This window comes from Aythya fuligula, chromosome Z (assembly GCF_009819795.1).
Source record: "Aythya fuligula isolate bAytFul2 chromosome Z, bAytFul2.pri, whole genome shotgun sequence".
Lineage (NCBI taxonomy): Eukaryota > Metazoa > Chordata > Aves > Anseriformes > Anatidae > Aythya > Aythya fuligula.
In genome coordinates this window covers 77,393,357-77,418,696 of record NC_045593.1, presented here as the reverse complement: position 1 = coordinate 77,418,696, position 25,340 = coordinate 77,393,357, and the positions used below count along the sequence as shown (strand labels likewise).

Genomic DNA, 25,340 nt, shown 5'->3' with positions numbered 1-25,340 from the left:
CAAAACAAAGCATCTTACAGAATTCTCTTGTTCCCTGCTTGAAAATATCCACCTTTTATTTCTTGAAATAAATCTAACATATTTTTATTCAAAGGAAGTGTTCTACTAAAAGCTGTAAGGGAATAGGACAGTGAAGTACCTGCTAGCCTCTAGATGTCACTAGCAGAACAGCTTAGCTTGTGTTCACCGAAATTAATACTGTTTTCAATGTTCAGGAATTTGACAGGAAGTGTGTGTGTGAACCTTTGGAAGTCCTCTATCGAATCAGTTATCAATGTAAGGATGCAGTTAATCTCTTTATGTCTCGGGGAGGTGAGGTGGCTTGTGAGCACACAGTACTGCTCTTTGCCACTCACTGCTTTGAATGTCAGCGTTTAGTGAAACAAAGTAAGGTGCAAGACATCCTTACTTAATGTGTTTTGAACGGTTGTTTATACATCTTCAAACTTTAATTGTACGCTGCTAACTCAAAAACTTGCTTTTTATTAACAGAGTTATTTCTCAGGCCCTGGGCTTGACTTAGTATGCCTTTTTCTGTGGTTTCACTGACCAATTAAAGCAGAAAGGTGCCTTACCTAAGATGGTTTATAGTTTCTTAAACCCATATGATGAGGCTTTTATTGAGTAAGTGTTGTTTGTTCCCTGTGTAGGATACTTTTTCTGTAGCTTTTATGTTGACGTGATGCAAATCCTGTAGGCTGTTTAAGGCTGTTTAAAAAGCCTTTAAGGATAACTAAACATTATTTTGTAGATTGGAAAAAGTTGTATGAAATAAAATGTTTTTTGAAATTATTAACAACGCTATTATCTTCCACAGAATTCTAAGTCCAGTAGATGGAAAAGCAATGGAAGGAACTCAGAGTGAAAAAGCGCCACACAGCAGAGACTTTGAAAGAGAAGGAAAAGTTCTAAAGTGCACTGAAGTTAGTAAACTACATTGTACTTCAGCCTTTTTACTACCACTTAAAGTATTGTAGTGTTAAAGAAGGGGGTATTAAATGTTACTATTAAAGAATCTAACTTACCTGCTATATAGCCATACTGATTTGCAAACTGTTCTCTATGATTCCTTGATAAGCTTACATACTTTATCTTCCTCTGAAAAGAAGTACATTGTAAAAGTCTATTATCGTTGCTAATTAATGTCTGGATTAATGTATAATCCAGATACACCTATGGTCACTTAAGTATTATGACTGAACATGAAGTGTTAGAATAATATGCCAACACACAAGCATTGATATTTATAGCTCACTTTGTTCTGCATACTCATTTTCTTACTTTTGTCATGTAACCGGGCTATTGTCTGTCCTTATCCTTTCTGTGATTTCAGGTGTACTATTTTCTGAAGGACCATGAACTATCCAGTCCTGTTCCTCTTCAGTTTGCTAAAGAGATTGCGATTGCCTGCAGCGCTGCTCTTTGCCCACACCTTAAAACCTTGAAAAATAATGGGATGAATAAGATAGGCCTAAGAGTTTCTGTTGACTCAGATATGGTAATCTTTCAACTTTTATTGCAGACACTCCATTTCAATTGAAATCTTTCTTGTGAAGACCTTGGATCTCTTTCTGAATGGTTCTATTTTTTTTGTCCTACCCCAGATCCAGACTGAGGATGAAATTTCATTTAGAAGCTGACTTAATGCCTAGTGGTTCATGAAAGGAATAGCCTCATTGTCGTTTCTGCCCCATTCCCTAGTAGCTGCTTGCTATAGGTTATCAGTTCTTCTCTGGTTCTGACTCTCTCTGGCACTCATTTGCCTCCAGGGTGAGTCAGTTTAGAGAGTTACAGAGTTAACTTTCTGATGCTTTTCTTTAAGTATGTAGTTTTCTGCTGCATTAGCTCCCAACTCAGGAAGAGATATTTGCTCCAATATTTCTACAGCAGAAGAGAACAGGTTTGCCTAGTTCTGTCCAATATGGATGTCCCTCAAAAGCCTGCATAACTCCAGTATTGAAATAAACTTCTTTGTATCTGAAGGTCTTACTCTCTGTTACCCTTCCTTATCTATTTTGAGGGAAGCTGTAAATGTACTCCTTAAATTCTAATTTTCAGCAATCTATTTTGAAATTTATCTATTAGTATCTGATCCCAGAATAAAATCAGATAATTCTTGGACAGAAGTCTGAAGCAATCCAGGATGCTGAGGATTTGTGGCCTGGTAAACCTAGGTAGAATGTTGCATGTTCCTCTGGCAAACCTAATAGTTCGTGATCAACCTGAAAACCTACCCAGTTCCCAGTGTTTCAATGTTACTTTATGTCACTTCATGCTAGGTGAACTACTGTTTTACCAAGATACTACGCATTTGTGTCATCTTATTAGTTACAAAAAATGTTAAAATAGATGTGTTCTCATTCTAGGTTGAGTACTTGGCAGGATCCGGAGGTCAACTTCTTCCACAGTACTATCTGAATGAATTGGACAGTGCTCTGATTCCTGTGATCCATGGTGGGATGTCAGATCCTACAAGTTTACCATTGAAAATGGAATTAGTATTTTTCATTATAGAACATCTGTTTTGATGAGGCCAGTTACTGGCAAGATACTGATTTGCTAGCTCTGAATACCAAAGTTGTGATGCGTCAAACACTAAAAATGATAAAAGTTTTTAAGACTGGTTTTGTTTTAATGGATTTTCATTAATGGATTTTCAAACTGTTTAAGAAAAAAAGCACCAACTCTTGCTGGTTACTTTATGAGAAAAGAATTGTAATTTGTAATGTTTCCTAAACTTCTGAAATTTTACACTTAATACAGTTGATGAAGAGGGCAGTCTTTGTTACCTCTTTACACAATTGTAGCGTTTACTTTGTGTAGTGTAACTGTAAGCCATATTATCTTGCCTCTTAACCTCAGATAAGTATTAGAGAAATTGCTGTGGTTAGGTCTAATCTCAATCTGAAGCATGTGCTTTCCATGTGCATATGAGCTAAACACTGAAGTATACTTAGCTGGCACAAAACTGTTTTCTTGCCATTTGAGATTCAAATATGTGATCTGTAGCTGACTGCAAGCTTCACGTGTCAGTGCAAATATAAGTGCACACTTTTTGACACTCGTCTATGATCAGCACAAGGAAGAATTTTGCAGGTATGTTTATGAAGACTTTGTAGTTGAAGTCCTGAATTACTAGGATATTATGCTGGTGCTTCAGGAACATATGCTTCTGAATTCCTTTTTATAGAAAACTGATTTCATTCTGGTATTTATAAGGACTTATCTAACTTAAATGGATGCTATTTTTATAAATACTGATACTTTTTTTCCTTTACTCTGTGTTCAGAAGTCCTGATGCAATTTGACCTTTCAAGGATTAATAAAAAGCCAGATTACCTTTGCAGTAATCTACATGTAGCAATAAGTAAGACAAGGTTTCTGCAATACTTTTTCTGCTTCCATTTACTGCTTTTGTCACCTCTTGGTAGCCACCTTTGTTTTCAGGGACAATAAATGTATTGTGTGAATTTTCATGAACAGATCGCTTTAGTATACTTGCAGTTCTTGTATAGGATGTATTTTTGATATTGGGTCATTAAAATCTATTTATGTACTTGTGATGCATGTGATTTGTACCAAGGTTCAGTGAACCAAGGTTTGATAACTGTCACAACTGTTTACCAGGAACAGAACCAAAACAAAATCTGTCCAAGGTCTGTATTGTTTTCAGTAAAAATGTTGGTACCGTTTTATGCGACTATTAGAACTTTGATGCCTTCTTGATGCTCATAGGGGATATTTCATGTTTTTGTATCAAAAACAGTTTGTAACTTTAACCTAATCAGCTCTGCTGTTAACCGTGCTTTAAAAGGCAAGTTTTTGGAAGGTTTCAGGCTTCATCAAGATCTTGCTGTGGAGGATACTGGGGATACTTTCGAGCTGATTCTTCAGAGGAGCTGACTCTGGAGAGGAGCTGAAGACCACAGGAGGAGCACTTGGGTGCAAGCAAAGCCACGCATGGACCGTGAAAGAAACAGCAGTGTAGACACACAGTTACCGGCTATTTAAATAAACACAGCCCTCTTACTCATGTGAAGCCTCGTCTTTCTTCCCCTCAGGGGGGCTCCGGGACCCTTCACACCCCCCTCAAGCCCTGTGCTGTGGCCGCCCTCCCGCCCCCCTGCAGCCGGGGCAGCCTCCGCCTCTGTCGGGGCGGGCCCGGGCCAGGCGATGGCGGCGCCGCTGGGTGCTGGAGGCTGGGGCGAGGCGGCGGTGGAGCACTTCCAGCGGGGCGGGCGGCTGGCACACCGCGACGGGGCCGGGGTCCGCTGGTGGCATGCGGCCAACAGCAGGCGGAGAGCCCGGGAGGCCGCCAGCAGTGAGTGCCGGGGCGGGTGGTGGAGATGGCGGAGGGCAAGGAGGAGAGGAGAGGAGGGGAGAGAGAGGAGGCGCCGGGGTTTGCTCAGCCCACAGGGCGGGCGTCATGGCGGCACGCTGCTGCCTCATGAGGGGAGCGGGGGAAGGCGCTGAGATCTGCTCGCTGGGGACAGCGACAGGACCCGAGGGGACGGCACTGCCGTCTGTGGATAACACACATCTGTTTGTAAACATCAGAAAATTAAAACATCGCCTTCAAGCTGGATGTGCTTTGGGCACCTCCCCATCCAGCAGCAGCCGAAGTGCTGGGGGACGAGTGCTTGTGGCAGCTTTGTCAGGGATATGCAGCAAATTTTGCCCCTCTTCTAGAAGCAGTTAGGGTTCACAAGCAGTTTTGGCCTTGTATATTCTCTTCTAGGTCTTTTCAGGATGGTTTGAAATTAGGTACTGCTCCAACACACACAGTAAGATGTACTGGATTCAACAGGACAATTTATTTACTACTTTCTTTTTCCTTTTTTTTTTGGTTCCAGGTAATTACATACTTCAAGTCATTTATGAGCAGTATGTTGTAGTGAATTTTAACCTATGTGAACATCAAAATATATGTGATACTTTTGATTTGCTTTTTATCAGCAATATCTTTTTTTTGAGCTTGTCAAGCTTATCATCATCTTTTTTTTTTTTTGGTACTATTTCCATCTAAGTAACCGTTTTTATTGAATTCACTGCAAAGCTGTTAGCACTGTCCAAGCTCTCAGATACCTCTCACTATAGGAAGCTGTTATCAAAAGCTTTTAGCTTTCCTAAGATTTCCACTCATTTGTGTTGAGCTTCAGCTACCATTTTCTTGAAGTTCTGGCTCAAGTGAGTTCACCAGCCTGGGGAGTGAAACAATTTAGCAAGAGTGGATCCACGTTTGGGATATTCATTTTGCTGTTCACTTGGCTAAATGTGCATTCAAAAATCAATTTGCACTTGCTTGTAGATTTATGAAGTGCCTACTGACTGAACTACCCCAAAAATGCATTTCTGTTGCTTCACACAGAGCAACTCATAGTCACTGAGCTTTGCGGGGAGGGCGTGCACAGTCTTCCCAATAGTTGTGATTCTGAAGCAGACACGAGCTGTTGGATTTGCTTTCTCTTACAGCACTCATCTTTTTATAACAGGTGAGGCTCACATGATAGAAGCAGATGTCCTTCTCCGTGGTGGCAAGGGAGACCCCATCATGGCTCATCCGCCTGAAACAGACAGTGACATCACATTGCAGGAATGGCTGGATGTCATTGTCAACACAGATAAAGGCATCAAGTTGGATTTTAAGAGGTATTTCAAGACAAAAACATTTGTATATACTGCATATACATATACATTTGTATATATATATCATTCTTATTAGCAATTAACAGTTTTACAGGTAGAGATATCATTTGGTGATCGTAAACCAAACCATTTCTGATTGTGCAATTTAGAGTTATTCCTTCCTTACTGAACAGTAGCTGTAGTGAATCATAGTCGGAATTACTGAATGCGTTTCAAGAGTAAAAGCTTTAAAGTGTTTTTAATCACAAATGATGATTTCATGTTCAGTCAACTTGTTTCCGAGTTGCCACTGAGCAAAATTCTCCCATTGGGAAAATTGACTTGGTAGTGCCTACCTGGAAAACTCTCACCAGTTTTCTGCTTGGGCAAATAAATTAGGAAAGACGGCCTCTCGGCTGGAAGTCAGCGCGGCTGCCAGGCTGCAGATGGGGCTGAGCACGCTGGGTCTCTCTCTGCCCAGCAGCATGCATGTCACTCCTGCTGTTCTCCAGGTTTCTCAGTGGTGTTCTCTACTCTGGAAAGGGAATGAACGTGTCAAGGCTGTTTAAGGAGCTTCTGAACAGCTTGTTGAAAAGCTAGCTTTATTCCAGGCTTGCTGAAGGTCATATTGATTAAAAAATAAATAAATAAAAGTCATCCCCTATCAGCATATTTATCTTTTTTCCAGAACTCTTTTTACTTTTTTATTTATTTTAAAGGAGAGGACTTCTGTTCCCTCATCATCTCCAATATTAACAGTCTGTTGGGAATTTCTCAGTTCATGAATGAAATGCATTCTTTTGAATGTCTGATCTCTCACCATGCATGGTGCAATTTTTGAGTGTGATTTGTAATACAGTAAAGCTTTATTACTGTCAGTATGGTAAGTTGCATGTATATTGAAGTAAATTCAATTTCTTTGGTCTAACTTCTCACTTTCAGCTTTCAATTTTAAACATGCTGTTTCCTTAGCTTTATTGGAAAATGCACCTGAAAAGCTCATAGAATTGCTTGGAAAAGTTTGAAATTGTATTCAAAGTGAGATGTGATTTTCAGACATAATCTCTGCAATTCCTGTCTTCAGCTTTGTCTGATGATCAGTGTACATCAGTTTTTGCAGCAGATGGAGAATCCAGCCGCACTTTTAAAGGAGCCTTGGTATGTTATAGACACACAAAAATTGCTAGGTAGCTATAAAATTTGTACCTGTTTTTCTGTGTAATGTAATCACAGTTTTCATGTAAAAATTCATGAGAATACAGAAATTGGGGGCAGACTTTTATTGTTACAGAGTCTCTAAAAGTCAGCTTAGCCAGGAAAGAAAAATGATAAGAGAAGTAGAGAGGTTTTCTTTTTTTTTTTTTTTCAGTTCAGTCTTAATTATTCCTGAAATTAATTTAAAAACTGTTGCTTCCTTTTTTTTCTACAAGGAATTTCTGTCCAAATGCAATGATTTTTTTAAAAGCTTTAAAAATTATATTGCATGATAAAAGTCTGATTGTACAAAAGCATTTAAAAAATACAAGCACACAGTGCAGATACATTCAAATGAGTGACACAGAAGTTGGTGTTCATTTGGATAATATTTCTTTGGGTACCATTGCTGAAGTTTTGAAGGTTATTCCAGTGGTGCTTAAAAAGAAATATTTTCTGTATTTCTGCTCTGTGAGCTTGATTAATCACATAATCACATTTCCTGTTCGAATTAATGTATTCTGCAACAGGACTTCAGAGTCACATTTCAAAAATGCCAGAATCATCTAAAGTGGAGTCAACAATACATTTTAATTTGTTCAGATTTACTCAGTGCTGTGGAGTAAAAATAGGGCTGTTGGTTCTTTTTTGTGTGTTTGTCTTGTTTTCGAGAGATGCTGCTTTGTTTGTTTGTTTCTCTTTACATTGTAATGCAATTTACAGCAAAAATGAAGGCAGTCTGCTGATTTGGAGAATCACCTGCATATTAGTTCTGGGAACATGTGAAGTGTTCTGGCTTCATAAGATGTGAAAAATACTTAAACCAATAATGTTAATTCAAGCCATTACTAGCTTTTCTCTGGGACAAAAAAAAAATGAGCCAGTGGAGCCAGTACTTAATAACTGAAAGTGCTGGGTGGAATTCCTGACAATATGCAGTTTTCTCAACAACATAGAAGTTAAAATGTACAAAATGACTTTTCACAGTAAGTAACACAGGCAGCTCAGGGTACACAGCTGGCTGCTGTTCTCATGTCTGGCTGAACATCCTGACATGATTCATCTGACCTCATCCTGAGCTGGGTTTGGGAATAGCTTGTTCCAGAACTAACCTTACAAAATGGTGAGAAGGACTCACAGGAGAAAACACAGGTCCTTGCTATTAATAAGGAAAGCACGACTCTGACCATAACAATTTCAAATTCCTGAATGTTATGTGGAATGTTCATTAATTTGCTGAGTGAGAAAAATTATCTGTTTTCTTGGCATCCAGTCCCTTTCCCCATTATTCTACATTTCTTTTTTTTTTTTTTTTTTTTTTTCCTACAAAACTTCTGAAAGTTTTGTTAGGATGGGGAAAGGATATAGCTTGCTTTCTAGCTATGCTCTTTATTTTGATTTAAGAGAGTAGCAAATGTTGTATGACTTACAACATTTTGTTAAATGCTTACAGGAGGTTTCTACGTCGGTTGCTCAAGTGACGGCATCGCGTACTTAATAATTATCTATAGGATGAGCATCTGATGTGCAGACTTCATGCTGCCGCTGGTATGCCACACTTCTGAGCTATGGGAGTAACCACTACCAGGGTTAAAATGTTCAGATGAGTGCCCTTTCACCCTGTTAGTTGCCCAAAATGCTCAGTTTTTGTCTTTTTATTGTCCTAATACAGGTGCATCGTCTTGCACAGATGTGAAGGTAATTTTTTTCTGTCAGCAGGATTTGAAATAGCTAGTTGTTGACAAAATATGTACCATTTTAAGCTAGGTTGAGAGAGACTACTTTCAGCCTTCAGGTAGTATATAAGCCTCAGGAACATACTCAAATAGAAGAAATAAATTTAGATTTATGACAGCACTTGTGGCTTTCAGGTACTGTCAGCCCAGTTGTCTGATCTGATTACAAGTGTTAGCCAGAGCCTGCTGTGGCTTGCTTTACTAAAGTCCTTACCAAGCATCCGATAAAGTCCAAGTCTTACAAAGCCTGATGTTAGAAGTGCCATGAAGTACGAGCCATGAAGCAGTTCATTTTGGGCATGTCACCCTGTGGTAGAAAGGCTCTTCACCATCTGCTCAGATGCTGCCTGGGTTACGTGGGGAGTTTTCATCAACTTCCCCACCTGTACACACACGGTGCCTTTCCCATCCTCGGTCTGGTAAGGCGTCTCACCTCCTCTGCATGTCGCTGGCACAGTCTAGATGCCGTACAGCCTTCCCTGGAGCTTCTCGAGCGTGTGAAGCCGCAGCTGAGGCGACCTGTTTGGCTCAACGCAGACATCCTGCCAGGACCGAACGGGAGCAGCAGCGCCGTGGATGCGAAAGGATTCCTTGACACCGTCACTTCGGTTTTCCCGGACGTAACCTTGTCGCTGGGGTGGACGACTGGGTGGCACCCTGACCAGCAAAATAAAGGTAAAGGTAGAAAATTTAATTCACATGCTGTATAGCCTACTCCCTCCAAATTAATTTCATAGTTGATTCAAAATAAATCGAATGCCATCTTGTCAATTTGAAAACAGTAGTGAGTATAAGAAGAATTGTTTTCTTTCTTGATGTATATTTGCTAGTGTGTTGCATAGCTATTAGTTCTGTCTTTGAGTTGCAACAGAACTGTGTGAAAATCCAGTGTTTCAGTCAAAATAAGCAGTACTTTGTTCTTCTCATTCTCACGTACTGCAGAATTTCTTGGGGACAAAGTGCCTGAGTTCTGTTTCAGGTGGTCTGCTCCCTGAATCCTGGCAGGATCGGAATGGTAATCAGAACTCTGGCACAGTTCCTAAGGAAAAACTGATTAGCTGGAAGTTTTAAAACCTATGATTTTGCTCTTTCATTAGACAACTGAAATCAAATTGCTGGTCAGCATTGTTTTCAACATTTCTATTGAAGAATTGAATTTGTGCTATAGATTTTCCAAGTTATTGATATTAATAATTTTTGGAAATCTCAGTTTTGTGAATCTAGTTGCAGTTTGTTATTGTTAATCCCTAACTAAAGTTTAAATCTATAATGTGTAAACATTATTTTAGGATCTTTTCTACAGGCATCCTCTCACAGTTCTCAGAGCTGCTTTGTAGGGATTTTTTACTCCAGGGCCCATGCATTTGTGTGCAATGACACAATTCCCACTAGTATCATCTGGAACTACAGTGACAAAATTATAAACCATTCCAAATTGCTTATTATTTATTAGCAAGATTTAGAATTTTGTTATGATGATTGTGTTGTATGTTATAGAGGGTTTTTTTTTGGCTTGTATTTTCTCCAAAGTATTATCAGTCAAGTAAGAAGTTGTTGGAAATGCTCATAGGAAATATTGTACTGAATAATCTTTTTTAATACATGTAACTTTATGTTGTTCATTCAAAACTTCAGTTTATGATGATGCTAATGATGGATGTACTGTAAGACAAAAGAGAAACAACTTACTTGAACGCTTACAACTGCAAGTTACTGTTTGCCCAACAAAACCTTTATTTAAAATTTTGTGCTTTTGTAGGCTTTGCAGTACCTACATTGCAGTAGAGTAATTGAGCAACAAATGATTAACTGATGTTACTGAAGTTAAGATTTTCATAGCCTTTAGAAGTAAGAGGGAAGTTAAACAGTGCTTGTAAAAATCTCAGCAGCAAGCACTGCAAGTGTTTTAGATTGCTTCTTTTCTAGCATTTAGTGGGTTTTGTTTGTTTGTTTGTTGTTTTCTTTGTAATTTTTCTGTTTTTTTTAGGGCCCCAGTCATGTTAAAACTAGTACATACAGAAGTCAGTGGCAACGCATTTTTAAAGAAAGAGTAAAGATACAGTTTCCTGCACATTAAAAATTTTACATTCTGTACCTTTATCCAAGATAACACTACAGTTAGTGTAAATAAGTTTCTTTTTTCCACGTTAGTATTGAGACATGGACATTTTTTATTTATAATCATTTGTTGATTTCTTTTTTGATTTATCTGATTTTCACAAAACCATTGTTTGCTCTTGTTCTGTCTTGCAAGCTTACTGTTCTATAAATCATCATGTCTTTATTTTAAATGGCCTTTGTTGTAGGCTATGACTGGACGATGGTGAAAGAGATGGCTCACATATGCAGTGCACTTTCCCAGCCTGTTACCTTCCCTGTAAGAGCAGCATTAGTACGACAGTCCATGTCTGAGCTTTGTTGGTTAATACAACAGTCAGACAGGTAAGTTTGAGGGACTTGCTTCAATTTTAGCAGTCCTTATTATAAAGGTACATATTTGTTATATTAAGTACAGTGCATCTATATGTACATGCTTATCCCAATTAAATTGAAAATATTTTCTTTTAGCTTATTCCTTTAGTTTCTCAACTCCATCAGTTCTTCAATTGTTTTATCACACATGACTAGTCAGTATTCACTTCAAAAGCCTCTTTTAAAATTACTTTTTATAGTTAATGAATCTTTTATAGGATTAATTAGATTTATAGGTAATCCAATTCCATTACATATATTTCATAAGACTAATGTAGTTACACAGACGAAGCAGTTTGATGTTGCAATTTAGAATTAATGAGGCTTAATACTGACATTTTATATATTCCTTGCATTAGGTTACTTGTATGCTATGTAATAATGTGCCATAAAAACATCAAAGGTGATTTTTGAGCTGGAATTTGTTAACCTCGGTAGGAAGCTGGGCATCACCCCAGCAGGACTGGAAAGAGAAGCATAAGGGCAAAAGTGAGAAAACTCATCAGCTAAGATAAAGACAGTTTTCTAGGTAAGAGGAGGGACAAAATAAAGCAAAACCAAGAAAAACAAGCAATGCAAAAGCGATTGCTCACCACTAACCCACTGATGCCCAGCCAGTGCCTTATCAACAGCAACCCTGGCAAACTTCCTTCCACTCCCACAAGTTTTTACTGCTGTGCATGATGTTGTGTAATGAACACTGTTTTGATCGCAATTCCAAAACTTATCCCATACTGATCTGCTATGAAGAAAATTAATTCCATCCCAGCCAAACCCAGTGCTACAGAAGTTAGTAAGTTTGCTGCACACTTGTTTGGATTAGGAACTTGAAATATATTAAGTGGTTTCCAAACACCAACTTATATTTCCTTTTAAAAACTGTTCTTATAAACCCGTAACAATTTCATAGCCAACATGTATTTGCCTATTATAGAAGAAGAATAAAATCTGCTTTTTACACACTGCCATTTACTCATTTTTTTCACCTACTCTGCTTACCTACACTTCAATAAAGTTGTTCCTTAAGCACTAACCAAGGTCAAAGCACAAACCAGAGAATTTAATACAAAAAGTTTCCTGAAAAATTTCTAAGTAATTAGTGAAAAAAAGGCAGAAAAATTAAGCGTTCATGTTAACAGTGGAGAATTGAGAGAGACGTGTTGATTATTGTAAACTGGGAAAATCATTTCTAAATACCATTATGTTAAGAATATCTTTGTTGATTTGTGTCATTCTCAAATATTTCTTCAGTGTATAAAAGCATAATTCCCACTGAAATAGTAGGATTTTCTCTTCACCTCATCCTTAAATTCTCAATTTTTTAGTGGCATTAGAAGTCAGAAAGTCCTGAGCTGGCTTTGCTGACATACAGCTACATTCTTGATTTACCTCTGTTTTAAATTAATACAGTTTTAATAAAGAGAAAAAAAAAAAAGTTTGTTATGTGGATATTATGGACAGTAATGCTTTTTTTTTTTTGAAAAAAAAAGTTATAATAAAGTCTGTGCAATTAATGAGAAAAGCATGCATGATATGGTATGGAAGATACATCCAGTTAATCAGATGTCATCACTATATGTGAGAAAATGTGAGACTGATATCACCAATTATTAAGATTGCCTCCTGTTTGCTGTTATAATGCTCTGTAACTATTGCTCTGTAGCTCTGTAACTATTTATTATTTTATCAAACATAATGTTTAGCTTGAAATTTCTTTGCTGGATATCTGCCATGCATTGCTTATTTTATTCCTTGAAAATTCCTTGAACAGTTCATACAAGAACCAGGCTCGGTATAAATTGTGTTGGGTAATGGACAACTGTCCATCTTTAAAAATTTGCAGTCCTCCTCCTTGGGAAGTTCTAACAAATTTAGTTGTAGTTGCAAGAACTTAAATTTTACTAGAACCAAACTGTGTGATTTTCTTCATCTCTAAGGAAAAAAAAATGTGGCCTTTGCAACTTGTCATTCACCTTCATCAAATAGAGGTTTATTTAGAGGCTTGCAATCATGTTCTTATGCTAGCCTGTCTGTGCTAAGCATTCAGTAGGCTCCCTGTGCAAACTACTTTGAGCATATGTTGGAGCATGCCTGTTTTTGGAGTAGCATTTTCAAGAATTGATTTTCCTGGTAATTGTAAGTCATTGTGGTAATAAGACAAGTAGAGAGACCATCAGCACAGTTCCTTGTAGCACAAATGCAGGGTGGGGGAAGATGATTTTCCTGGATGTGAATGGGTAAAGAGGATAGGGATGTTTAATTCGGGTAGTTCATAAATTTTTGTTGCTTAACTATGAAATCTAAAGGAGATAATTTTTTGGTATGTAATTTCATTGCTAAAATTAAGATACCATAGACCTGACTAATTTTAAAAGCATATTAGTGCAATGTCTTTCTGTCTTATATCCTTTAAATTACTCTCTATTTTCTCTCTCTCTTTTTTTTTTTTTTTTTATAGGTACAGCCTCACCATTTGGACAGGGAAAGAAGACGTGTATTCTGTAGAAGATTTGCTTTACATCCGAAAAAACTTTGATAAAAGTAGGGTTTACTATGACATCTTAGAACCACAAAATTCCGAATTCAAAAAAGCCATAGGAATAGAATGCTAACTATGAAGCCCATGAGCTGAGACCTTGTAATACTTCGCCTCTTTAAACATGAAAACTTCTCGTTCAGTGGACATACCCGTGGTTATTGAGGGAGTTTTTGTGTAACTTTCTTAAAAGTTTTCCCAAATAGGTAATGCCTCTTTGATAGGTCAGAATTGTTACTTGCTCATCATATGCATCTCCCCTCTCCTTCTAGCACTTGTTCCCTGCAAGCATATAAAGAGGAGGGTGGCCTCAGTGCGTAGCTGTGGACCATGGTAATTTGCTACTAACTGCTTTTGTGTAAGCCAGTTATGGGACACCTGATGTCTACCAAGGAAAACAGTTCACACTTTATACAGGTGGACAAGAATTGAGGTTGTAGTACGTACAGAGATACACAGTTTCTGAAAGGTTTTATTTTGTAGCTCAACCTGATACACTCCATTTTTACTGCTATCATAATAGAAAATTTTCTCAGTCCTAGTGAATAGACGATTCTGATTGCTGGGTGTGGGATGCGTGATGCTACATGTCCCGGGCAGATAAAATAGTTATTTTTCCTGAATTAAAACTAATCAAGTTCATTGAAGTGTGGCAGTCATACATTTCATGGCTTTCCTCCATGCATTCCAAGCCGTCAGCAGCATGCACTGTGTCCCTGGACTGTGAAAAGCTGGAGTTGTAGCTGTAGCTGAAAGAGGCACTGGGGCAGAGAGAGATGGTGAAATGAACTGTAATTCTGACCTGTACTTAAAGCACATGGATGGATTGCAGTGAAGTATGTATCAGCTACAGTATTAAAAAGACCTACAGTGGTTTATAAGATAGAGAAGTGCTGATTGTTCTTTCAAGAGTCTTAAACTAAATTTTAAGTGTAAGAGTAGCTATGTAAAATGCTCTGTTGTAGTCTTTTTGAAAGCCAGAGGGTTTAAGAGTAAAATAGCTGTACAGTAATTGGTGCTTACCACAAAAACTGTACATTTCTGTGATTGTACAGTTATTTTCTACATTCCCCTGTACTGGATGTCTTTTTGACTCACAGAATGCAATTTCAAAAATTTTCGGAAGTTAAACTTTCCCTTCAGAAAAAATAAACTCATTGTAACCTTCTTTGTCATCTGCAGGAAAAGGCCTAATTTAAGCATTTTTTTTGCCTCTCTTCTGCCTGCATTTATTAGAATGAATGGCAGCAACCACCAAAAGGTCAACTTTGTCAGTGTGATTCCTTTTAATGAATTGGGAGAAAAGATGTGTTGTTTAGTTAACTATGCCAACACGAGCAGGTTTGAACAGATTTATCTTCTCTATTCTTTGTAGCATCTGTTTCTATTGGCTTTGTGGGCACACTGCTATTGCACTGGAAGAAGAGTCATTAACTATTTCCTTCCTTGCCATAACTATGGTGAATAGTTTAAGTACTTTAAGGACCATTTTCTAATGAGATCATTTTGACCAACCCAGGTTTCAGGAGCTATTACCTGAACAGGAATGAAAACAGATCTGATCATGTAGGAACACTCTTGGATAATGACCTTTTCCCCTTACTCCTTTCCAGGGAGAACAGGACGTTTGACTGACCAAAGGTCCCATTAACCAAAGTTCTGGATGTTGCTTTGAGTCTACAGTACATACAGCAAGCTAGTATGAAATAGTATAGTTCAGGTTTTTTAATACCCGAAGTATTAGGAGTTGTTAAAACTGATTAAACTATTAAGTAATAAAACATTATCAGCAATTGCCAGAAGTACTTTTAAGCATACAGACATCGTAGAAGAAATATCACTGACTAATATATGAATAAACAGAGATAGTCAGATGCAATTAAATGAAGACACAGTCTGATTACCAGAAAAATCAATTAAGGTAACAAGACGTGTGAAAGTAGATTAAACAAAGTGCTGGAGTGAGTTCTATGAAGCATTCTTGCAGTGACAGAAGGGTTTGACAATACTCTGAAGTTGATTATTCTTTATGGGTTATCTTTTAAATCTGAATTTCTCTCTGTTTTCTTTTTTTACCCATGTATCTCTGTTAGTTTCCTGCAGGAACCAGGGCTTGGGTCCTGGTCTGACTTGCATAAAAATAAATTAATTTGACTTTGTTTCTCTGTTTTCATGCTGTAATATCTCCTTGTAATACCAGATGTGTTAACTGTGGGGCTAGCAGTAAGACAGTAAAGATGAGATGAAAGCCAGTTGTTTATTCTGTTGGAAACAGCTATCTGTGAAAGTTTTGTGTTGCTCTAGCTGTTGATGTCTCCTTTTTTTCTCCTGCAAATGATCTATTCCTTGTCCTTAAAACTTTATTTAGGAGTTTTGCCTTCTGCTTGTGGATTTTTTTTTTTCTCCAGCAGTGTTACTTAGTCTGTTATCTTTCAGCCAAGTTTTTAGACATACTTGTCATTGTTACATAACAAACCCGGTTGTCTTTAATGGATTAGGTCTTTTCTGGATATCCAGGTGAATTAATTGATTAATAAAACATTTGAAATTTACTTCAGATGTAGCTCAAGTCATATATTTTTCTGCGAATTTGATGGAACTTACTAAACAGATAATATAATGTCACAGAAGAGAGGTGGCGTCATTAATCCTCCATAACTACTCAATGAAATTCAGAAGCAATGTGTGTAATGACTAAACCAAAACAGAAGCTAGTTTTCTGAGGTGTGTGTTTTTCAAATGTACCGTGAATTCAAAGAAAATTCTTTAAAAACAGTTGAATTATTCAGTGTTGGCCTACTCTGACTGAAAACAAACAAGCACAAAAAGCAACTGTCTTTTTCTTCAAGATAGATTAAAACCTTTTACGTTTTATTTACCAGTCGGCTGTCTGTGATTAAGCCATTTGCTAACGTTATCTCAAATTTATTTTGCATTTAACTTTCCATGAAAGCCTATTTAATGTTATTGACCTCAAGCACTTGTGATTTTTATTGTGCTGCATGGAGACAGAAGAATTTGATTCCAGCACCTGGTGCATGTTATCTTGTCTATCAGTAGGGATTGTGCAATAGCTGCAGGAAAGTATGTGAAACTTCTGAGTCCCCTTGTGCTAATCGGTGTTTCTGGTACAGATAAGAAGATAGAGAGTGAATTATGGAGAAAGTTTTTGTACTTCATTGAATAATTTGGCAACAAAATAGTCCCTTCCTTTCCTTCCTTTTTTTCTTTAAGCAAAACTATAGTAATAGCAGTTAGCAGTGCTGTGAAGTTCAAAATGTTTCAGCTGTTTTTCTTTTCTTTTTTGTTGTTTTTTTTTTGTTGTTGTTGTTGTTTTAAAGAAACGTTTTTCATAAAGCTTTGTTAATTAGAAGTTGTTTTCTACCATGAAACAATATTATACATCATGAAATTTCAATTGAAAAGTAATATTGATAGATTTTTGATGCTGTGTTTTGATGTTTGTAGACTATTATTCTTTAGTCTGTATGTTTATGCAATGTGATTCCCTAATGCCTAGGATTATCATTTATTAGTTTGGTGTATTTACTGACAGTTTTTACCAAGAGTTTTATGTACAAATCTTGTACGGACCTATGTGCAAAAGCTCCTAAATAAATCCCAAGCCAGAGTGTTGTGTGAGTCTCTACTTCTTTGCCTCTCTTCTAGGGCTTTGCTGGTTGAGCTCTGACAGCTGTCTTTGCAGTGAAGTAAGATGGTGATACTTTCTTCTGGATGCTGTTACTCCTGACTTGTCTTTTTTCCTGCAGATCACTGTAATTATTGCATTATTACCCTTTCAGTGTGGATATATAAAGAAAATACTCACTACGTACTGCAGTTACTCCTAATTGCAGTAGGACAGTAAGGTCCATGTTCCCTTCTGCCAGCTGTTCTGCAGGAGCAGTAACTTCTGGCAGATTGGTGCAAGAGGATGCTGGGGATAACAACATCTTACACTGCTGTAGCTAAGGGTATTCATTAAAATCCACAATAAAGAACTACCATTTTTTATTTTGCTTCCAGTAAAATTGAAACTGTGTTACTCTTATCTTCTGAATTTTGAACATCTGAATTTTCAAGGCAAATAAATTTGTTTTTAAATATACTGATATTTTGGGTTTGTTCCCTTGAATTTTTCAGTGGTCCTTGTATCATCACAGCTGTTGCCTTTGACACCCAGTTGCCACTCCTGGCATTGTTGTAACATAAAAGTTGCACCTGCACATTTGTAATCTCAGTGGGGATCTGTCCGAGCAGAATTAAAATATATTTTTAAAAGGTGTTCCAGTTGCTGTGTTTTCTAAATGTATGCTCAGGTCAAGTGTTTTATTTTAAAATGGACTAACTTTTTCAGAGAGAAGACTGTAACCCATGCCATTTTTGGCAACTTGTAGAAGTGTTCAAATTGCTAACTGATGCCTTCAGGGGAAAAAATACAGGAATTAATTACAGTCCATCAACATGCAGCTGCATCTGGAGTTCAGAAATTTGGGAATAACCTGGACCATATGCAATTTTAAAAAAATTCACTCTTCAGTCTGAGATTGTAGTGTATTTTTTTAAACAGCACTTAAACCCAGCTGAACATAAAGTCACTTTTTTCCTACTTGGGCCCAAACCCCTGAATTAATCTTAGACCTCCAGAGTGGAGCTAGACAGAGCCCTGCGCTACAGGAGGTACCATCTTCATGGTTATATTTAAAACAGTAATTTCGGCTTCACACAGACTCTCAGAGTCCTTGGGTACTTTCTTAAGTGTAGAAATGTTAACACCTGAGCTTCCTAAATCCCAGTTTAAGCGAATGACGTACTGTCTAAATTTCTGCTTGTTACAGCACTCACTGATCGTGTTTAGTACTCCAGAGGAGCAAGGGAGCAATACAGGTGGAGTAAGCCCTGATTTGGGGATGAACTTTCAGGCATTCCTTTCAGAATACTTTTTTTTTTTTTTTTCTTTAAATAATTTAAAGGCACTTTTCGCCTACTATGTAGTAAATATTAGCACAGAGAACTAATGCAGGTGCAAAATTAGTTTTAAGTAATTATTTGCAATTCCTCTAGTTCCGTTCCTATAAGCTTTCTTTGTTGCATTTTAACAGATGTGTGCAAGGAATGTGTTTAAATGAAGACTTTGCACAAAGTAACTCAAATGGTTGTATCAGTAGAGTGATTCAGCCCCCTAGTCAAGGTCCTCAGGTTTTGTTGTCTGTTTTGTGTAAACATAAACAAGCAAGCTTGTGTTTTGCTTGTGTAAAATGCTAAAACCAAGGATGTTCCTAGGAGATGTGCTCTCTTTCAGCTACAGACATTGTCCAGGCAGACAGCTTTCTCAGATAACCTGTATACTTTGAAGAACAGGAATATTGGATGAATATTAAAATCAGGCTAATTTATCTGAGGGACTGTAAGACCTGCCATCTTTTTAAAAAGGATTTACAGGTGGGGAGTTTTATCAGAGCAATTAGCCATAAAAATTGGCATTTTATCCCTTTTACTCCAGAAAAATAGTCTTCGTAACATGCCTCCATATCAAAACTGATCTTTTTGAAGGTATTACGGTGCCAGTATTTAAACTTGAAGGAGAAAATACCATGCTGGCAAACAGTGGGAAATTTTTTAAAACAAGTATTCTTCCTTCTAACTCTGAGTTTTAAATTAAAAGTGAAAAAAAGCTTGTACCTCTTATGAGAAAAGTATGAGTGTTTTTATTAGGATCATTACTTGTGACTAACATTAACCTTTCTATAGCAAGCCTTGTTCTTGTTACATGAATAAAATAGTAAACTAATGGAGTCATGGTTTACTAGTAAAAGAATCCATTTTATTATAAATATCTTGTTTTAGAAAAAAGTAGTTGGAAAGTTGATCAGTTGTATTACATGCACTAAGAAGTCTTACTAAGGACTGATGAGGGAAAAAGACTTTTTTTTTTTTTTAATGACATTTAGTTTACTATTTTTCCTGTGTAGCTGCATCAAACGCTCTTGGAAGAGTTTCATTCTTTTTCTTAATTGTAAAAAGACAAAAAGCAAGTGGGAACAATTCCTCCAAATGACTTTCTCCTTACTGTGAAAACAAACAAAACGAGCAGGGAAGGATGTTTTCAAAGCTGTACTTTGAACGCATTACCTTAAGTACAACTTTGAACAGTGTTTTTTTTTGTTTTTGTAGTATTTTCATGTGGCGACTTACTGTTCTTGTATTTAATGAACCAAGCTATAAAATACTGAAGTTGGATGCATTTTTTTTAGATGATCACTATTTTTGTGAGGCCACCAGTATTTGTCTAGAAGGTACTTTGTATGGTTTCACAGTATTTTCCAGACAAAATTGAAACCAAAGATAAAAAAGATTTTTTGCCTTTCTAAATTCTTAGATGGTCTGCAAAAATATTATCACAGGGGTTCAAAACCAATAATCTTATAGCTAGTGTATATTCCTGAAAGCTGTAATTTGCATTGACAGGAATGCTTACTCACAGGGGTATTGCTTCCATTTTTTAAAATAGTTTAGTATAGGACTGTTTAATAATTTATACCATTCATCTTTTTAGAAGTTGGAGTGGATGAGCCTCACTGATTTTTTGCTGTCAGGTGTGTGGAATAAGCCACTCCCCGTGGCGTGGGAAGCAATGGTTCTTGAAGGAAAACTGGAAAGGAAGAAGTTTCAGCTTGTGATATTTTCTTTATCGAGATACATAAAGAACACCTGAAAGGTCTTTTGTTGGTTTTAAACTTTTAAGCTTTGGGGGGAATTTAACATTAGAAATCAGGTCTTGTTTCCCATTCTTTGCTTAAGAGACTTTAAGGACAATTGGAAAACAACTAGGATTAAGACTTCAAAAATGGCAGAAGTGTATCCTCACTGAAACTAAACATTAAAAAAAAAGGCTACTGATAGACGCTCTCTCACACATTGCTTTGTACAAATTCAGCTATGGTTGATTAAATCTAATTAACTGTTCCAGTTTTCCAGTGTAGAGACAGCCTGAGAAACACTTAAAAGTGGGTACCTTTGACAGTGACTCAGCCTCTCCTAAATGGCGAATAAATGGATGCCTATTTCCATGTTCTTTGAATGGAGGAAAAAAAAAATAACTTTTATTTATGCATCAGAACAACAGCAAGTCAACACAACTGGAATGCTTTCCCACCTAAGGTCACTTGTAACACTGATGCAACAATAAACTCTGATGTTAGCTTTTCACATTACTTCTGCATTAAAGTTAGGCACAAAATACTGGCAACATGACAAAAAGACTTCACTTCTCAAGACATTTAGCATTTCCTTCCGTCATCCGAGTAGCTTGGAAAAAATTACTATTTCTGTTCAGGAAGCAGTAACACCCCCACACGTAATTATAACAGTGACACATCAGAAATCAGGTTTCTAACAGGTTTTACACGTACTCCTTGTATCTACCATGTACGTGCTGAGGTTGATCCAACAGCATCTGAAGTGCAATGCTGTTTTCCAGACTGAAAGGAACCAAAGGCTCCTCCAGTTTCACCACCTCCTCCAGCAGCCAGTAGCTGTTACTAAGCAAAGCCTAACTCCTCAGGCTTGAATGTTTAGCTATGCAAACTCACCTGGATTTTAGTGTTTTGGTTTTGGTTTTTGTTTTAGGGGGGTGTTTTTTGTTTGTTGGTTGGTTCGTTGGTGATGGTGTTTTGTTTGCTTGAAACCCAGAGAACACTTGTTGCTTATGTGTAGAGACTAGGGTTGGCCACACAGCCCGTAAATGAGCAAGTCTTCCAGCAGATGAATAGTCCTTCTCAACTAACTAACCAATGAATAAAAAAAGTAAATTGTAAAATACCCCACTTGCCATCAAATTTTTGTGACTTGAAGTGGTTACTCCTGATGGGCAAGAAACTAAACGAGTGTGACAGTCACAACTGATTACGTAAAATGTGGTGGGATTGTGCAGTTACTCTGGGGCTCCTCTGCTGTCACCAGTGCTCTGCATCCCAGGTTAGAGCCGTAAGGGAAGGACAGCAAAGGACATGATGTCTTTCAAGACCTGTATTTTGTGTAGAAGAATTAATCTTGACAATAGTGATGCAGATTTGCATGTTTGCTTATTCCCTAGAATCTAGATGTCTGAAGGGTTTGGTGTTGCAAAATTGGTTTTAAGATTTAAATTTGTAGTTTCAGACCAGCACTTTACATAAAGTGGTGTAAGAGTAGAGCTATAATCCATGCTTCCTTCTTCAAAATGTGCACATTACGAACTTTAGGACGTTTTCATATTTTCACATCCAAAGGTTCTTACAGAGACAATACATTTATCATCTTACTTGAAATTGTCTTATACTAAGAACAAAACTAAACAACATCACAGCTACTTATTAGGCAACATCACAGACCAGGTGAATTTTGACTGAAGTGGCAAGAAGGCAGATAACACCCACTGACTATTTTCAGAAAAGAGTATGTCATTTCATAACACAGAAATTCACATTATACAGACATCAATACTATATATATGTAAATATATATATATATAGGTAAATTTTGGCAAAACAGAGCACATTAAATACTTCTCAATCTTTAGAAGACAGGCTATAAAATGCTACATGTGACACCAGAAACCAAGCTTCCACAGAATATGCACAAATACAAGGCAGATGTGTGGAACCACAAAACTCTAGATGGGAAGGAAAAACACCTTTTAGATAGAGATACTTAAAAACAGAGATATATACAATACCTTGGAGGTAAAAGTACATTTCTGGTTTGCAACAAATTCAGGCTTTTGCTTCAAATTAGGTAAAATGAGGACTTTGAATGCCCAGGCAAGTACCTGAGCTGCTGGATGGATTTCTTTAGCAATGTCTGAGCAGCAAGACAGAGCTTGTCCCAGGCAGGGGTTGTGCGACCATAAGCACAGAGCAAGACAAAAATCTGTCTCCAACCATCTGTATCCTGTCTTGAAAAGACACCTGGACCTGTGGCTGGGGAGAAGGATGATGTGCGTGTTCTGGAGATCAGGTTGTTGAGTCTGGAACTGCAGAAAGTAACAGAACCAACCCAGTTCCAGTTCTCATACCATACACACTCTGCCTTCTCCCTCTCCCCCCCACTTTTTTTTTTTTTTTTTTTTTAATGCGCAAATTCCAGTGCTCAAGTAGCTCGATACACCCAAATTGTTTGACATGCCTCTCTGAGGCTGCAAGCAGGGTTTGGTCATTGTACACCAGATGAGAGGGAACCCGACCCCTGCAGGGCTCCGCGCTGGATCGCGGCCAGGTGTCGTGAAGTCCAGCTCTCAGGCTCCGCGCTGCTGACTCCCGGCGGGCAGCAAGGCACCTCCAGTGGGCCCCCAGTTTTTGGGATTTCATGGGTGAAGCTACATATGCAACAGTACTCTGTGAGTTTTTTCTTAGTCTTTGAATTGCCTGTGAGCAAGATGCAGTGAGGCCACTGGAGCCAGAAGATGCTGCCGGCAGAGACTTGCCCATGCACGGGCATGACACTGTCAGTGTCTGGGGTCTGTGGATACCACACAGTTTGGCCACAGCCACCCTTTGATGTCCAGCATCACAGCCAAATGCTTCAAGTTCCCAAAATTCACTTGTACAACGTTTTTGGGTGGAGAAAGAGCCTATGTATTTGGGGAAACCTTGCAGGAACAGTATCTCCAACCCAAAAATGAGAACTTCAGTGCCTAACGTCCTTTGTAGATTCATCCTGTTGTGGGTAAGGTTTCAATGCTCAAGTTGAAAATATTATGAAAACAATGTAATAAACACTCCTCCATTTACAGAAAACAGTGTCACTTAGTTAGACAGGTAGTTAATCCTATCTTTTTACGCAGTATCTAAGATATTTAACTCACTCCAAGACAGCAAGCCTTATGTTACAGACCTGCTATCTTTTCAGAAGTGTAACAGCTAAATAGGTAGGCAAGTATGTACATAACGTAAGGATGTTATAAACCTTCATTTCTCCTGTTAAAAATTCAGTAATTGCCTTATCTGCTCATTTTGCAAGGACTGCCTCCTTAGTAGCGTTTTTTTACTTTTGGTCTCCCTAGAGGAAGCAGCTACTGCTGGTAGTAAGTGTTTCTGCCCATAAGAAATCACCCCAGAAACCTTATTTAGGAAACTAATATCTGGAACTGGGGGGTGAGGATTCATATTCAGTGGTGGAAGAAAACCTGGCCTTGTCTGAGAAAAGTTATCCAACAACAAAGCCCCTGAACCCCGTCTTTCTAGAACAGTCTGATTTCTTCTGCTCAGGGGAAGAGGAGGCATGCTCTCAAATAATTCTCTAGAGCTTGGTAACAAAGAGTGAGATGCAGAGCTGATCTTCTTCTTTCCTATCACTGACTTCATGTCTTCCGCAGCAGCAGGACGTAGACTAGTAGTTAACTGAGAATCTGAGCTGTAATGATTTGCTCCTAAGTTTCTTTTCTGGATAATACTGCTCAGGTCTGAAATGAAGCTGATCTGTCCTAAACTGGAATCCTTACCCACAGGAATCCCACTGGGGAAAAGCTTCTCTTCGCCGTAAAGAGTCTGAGAGTTTAACTCATCATATGATGATTTCTTCGATGCAGTTTGATCAATAGCTTTCAGTAAATGAGCAGTGTCTTTTATGTCAATACTTTGGTGTCTGGTAATGAACCTCTTTGACAAGGCAAGGCCATTGATTTTAAAAGAGAGCTCTTCTGGAGTTACATCCTGGATCTCTCCATGTAAAGAGGCAATTTTACTCTGGTGGAACAGCGGAGAGCTCTTCATCCAAGGTTCGGGATGCAGCTGCTGCACTTGTGCCAGCTTGGAGACTGCATTGGTTGGGCTGGAGTTTCTCAGTGAGACTGACTGAGACGGGTTGTCTGTGCTTCGGGGATGGTCCAGATCCTGAAAGCTGAAGAGTGCACTTTTAGTCTCATTCAAGCTTGAAAGTGGGGGTGGAGATGTTTTCAGTTCTATTTCGGATGGGGACGTGCAGGCATCTGGGGAACAGTGCTCACTGAGGTCCACAGGAGGCACGTTTAAGTATTGTTTTGTTGTTTGCCTTCCTGATGGAGACTTGTCTGTTGTGATTATGATTACCTCTTTTCCTCTGTCTTTGCAGGCATTGAGAAGAACTTCCAGGGTCTCTTTGTCTTCTGAGTTTATTGCGTACACCAGCGCAGAGCTGTTGGAGTGATCTTGTAGGCTCGGGTCAGCTCCGCTTTTCAGCAGCAGAGAGACCACCTCAGGCCCTGCTTTTTCTAAGCAGGCATGCATCAAGGCTGTTTTTCCAGACTTGTCCTGTATGTTTGGATCTGCGTTGTTTTCCAGCAGGTATTTAACCATCTTTGCCTTGCTGACACTCTGGGCGTCCACGTGTTTCGTCTTACAAGCAACCATTAAAGGGGTTTCACCCCTGTCGTTGCTTTCGTTGATGTAGGCCCCCCCTTCCAGTAGCAGCCTGGTGAGGCGCAGTCGGCTCTGGTAGACAGCTCTGATCAGGGAGTTCCCCTCTGTCGGCAGCTCCACGGTCTCATTCATGGCACTTGTCTCTCAATCACACCTTCCTAGCTGCTGGAAAGAACACCTGGCGCTCAAAGAAGACAAGGAGGCACAAAAAGAAGGAAAAAAAAAGGGGGGAGGGAGTGTGTCAGCTTTTTGAATTGCTCCTGTAAACTCACCGCTACTCTGTGACAAGAGGGAAGATAAGAAGGAAAAAAAAAAAAAGGGTAGTCTTGCCTCCTAAACTTCAAGAAATGCGCTAAAAATTTTAAACAATATTTGGCTACACTTAAAATATTTATGGATGCT

The 25,340-nt window shown here is 38.3% G+C and overlaps 3 protein-coding genes across 3 annotated transcripts in view; 2 read left to right on the top strand and 1 right to left on the bottom strand.

Moving 5' to 3' along the window:
• ZFYVE16 (zinc finger FYVE-type containing 16) overlaps positions 1-4,029 on the top strand; it is a 32,173-nt gene extending 28,144 nt beyond the window's left edge. Inside the window, exons 16-18 of the mRNA XM_032206251.1 lie at positions 818-923; positions 1,334-1,498; positions 2,367-4,029. Coding sequence (XP_032062142.1) covers positions 818-923; positions 1,334-1,498; positions 2,367-2,528 — 433 coding nt within the window. The 3' untranslated portion in view covers positions 2,529-4,029. The remainder of the gene's footprint in view (positions 1-817; positions 924-1,333; positions 1,499-2,366) is intronic.
• A 144-nt stretch (positions 4,030-4,173) lies between these two features.
• FAM151B (family with sequence similarity 151 member B) lies at positions 4,174-16,841 on the top strand. The gene is made up of 5 exons (XM_032206341.1): positions 4,174-4,321; positions 5,493-5,649; positions 9,013-9,230; positions 10,862-10,997; positions 13,486-16,841. Exons 1-5 carry the CDS (start codon positions 4,174-4,176, stop codon positions 13,637-13,639), a joined length of 813 nt encoding a protein of 270 aa, XP_032062232.1. The 3' UTR covers positions 13,640-16,841.
• A 6,681-nt stretch (positions 16,842-23,522) lies between these two features.
• On the bottom strand, positions 23,523-25,070 carry ANKRD34B (ankyrin repeat domain 34B). Its single transcript, XM_032206673.1, has one exon. It carries the CDS (start codon positions 25,068-25,070, stop codon positions 23,523-23,525), a length of 1,548 nt encoding a protein of 515 aa, XP_032062564.1.
• Between the last annotated feature and the right edge of the window lie 270 nt (positions 25,071-25,340).

What these genes read in the sequence shown, in the direction of transcription:
- FAM151B (XM_032206341.1), top strand. Translation starts at nt 4,174, where the DNA reads ATGGCGGCGCCGCTGGGTGCTGGAGGCTGGGGCGAGGCGGCGGTGGAG. An exon ending in AGCCCGGGAGGCCGCCAGCA is followed by an intron (nt 4,322 to 5,492) that starts GTGAGTGCCGGG and finishes TTTTTATAACAG; the next exon opens with GTGAGGCTCACATGATAGAA. An exon ending in ATCAAGTTGGATTTTAAGAG is followed by an intron (nt 5,650 to 9,012) that starts GTATTTCAAGAC and finishes TCGCTGGCACAG; the next exon opens with TCTAGATGCCGTACAGCCTT.
- ANKRD34B (XM_032206673.1), bottom strand. Translation starts at nt 25,070, where the DNA reads ATGAATGAGACCGTGGAGCTGCCGACAGAGGGGAACTCCCTGATCAGA.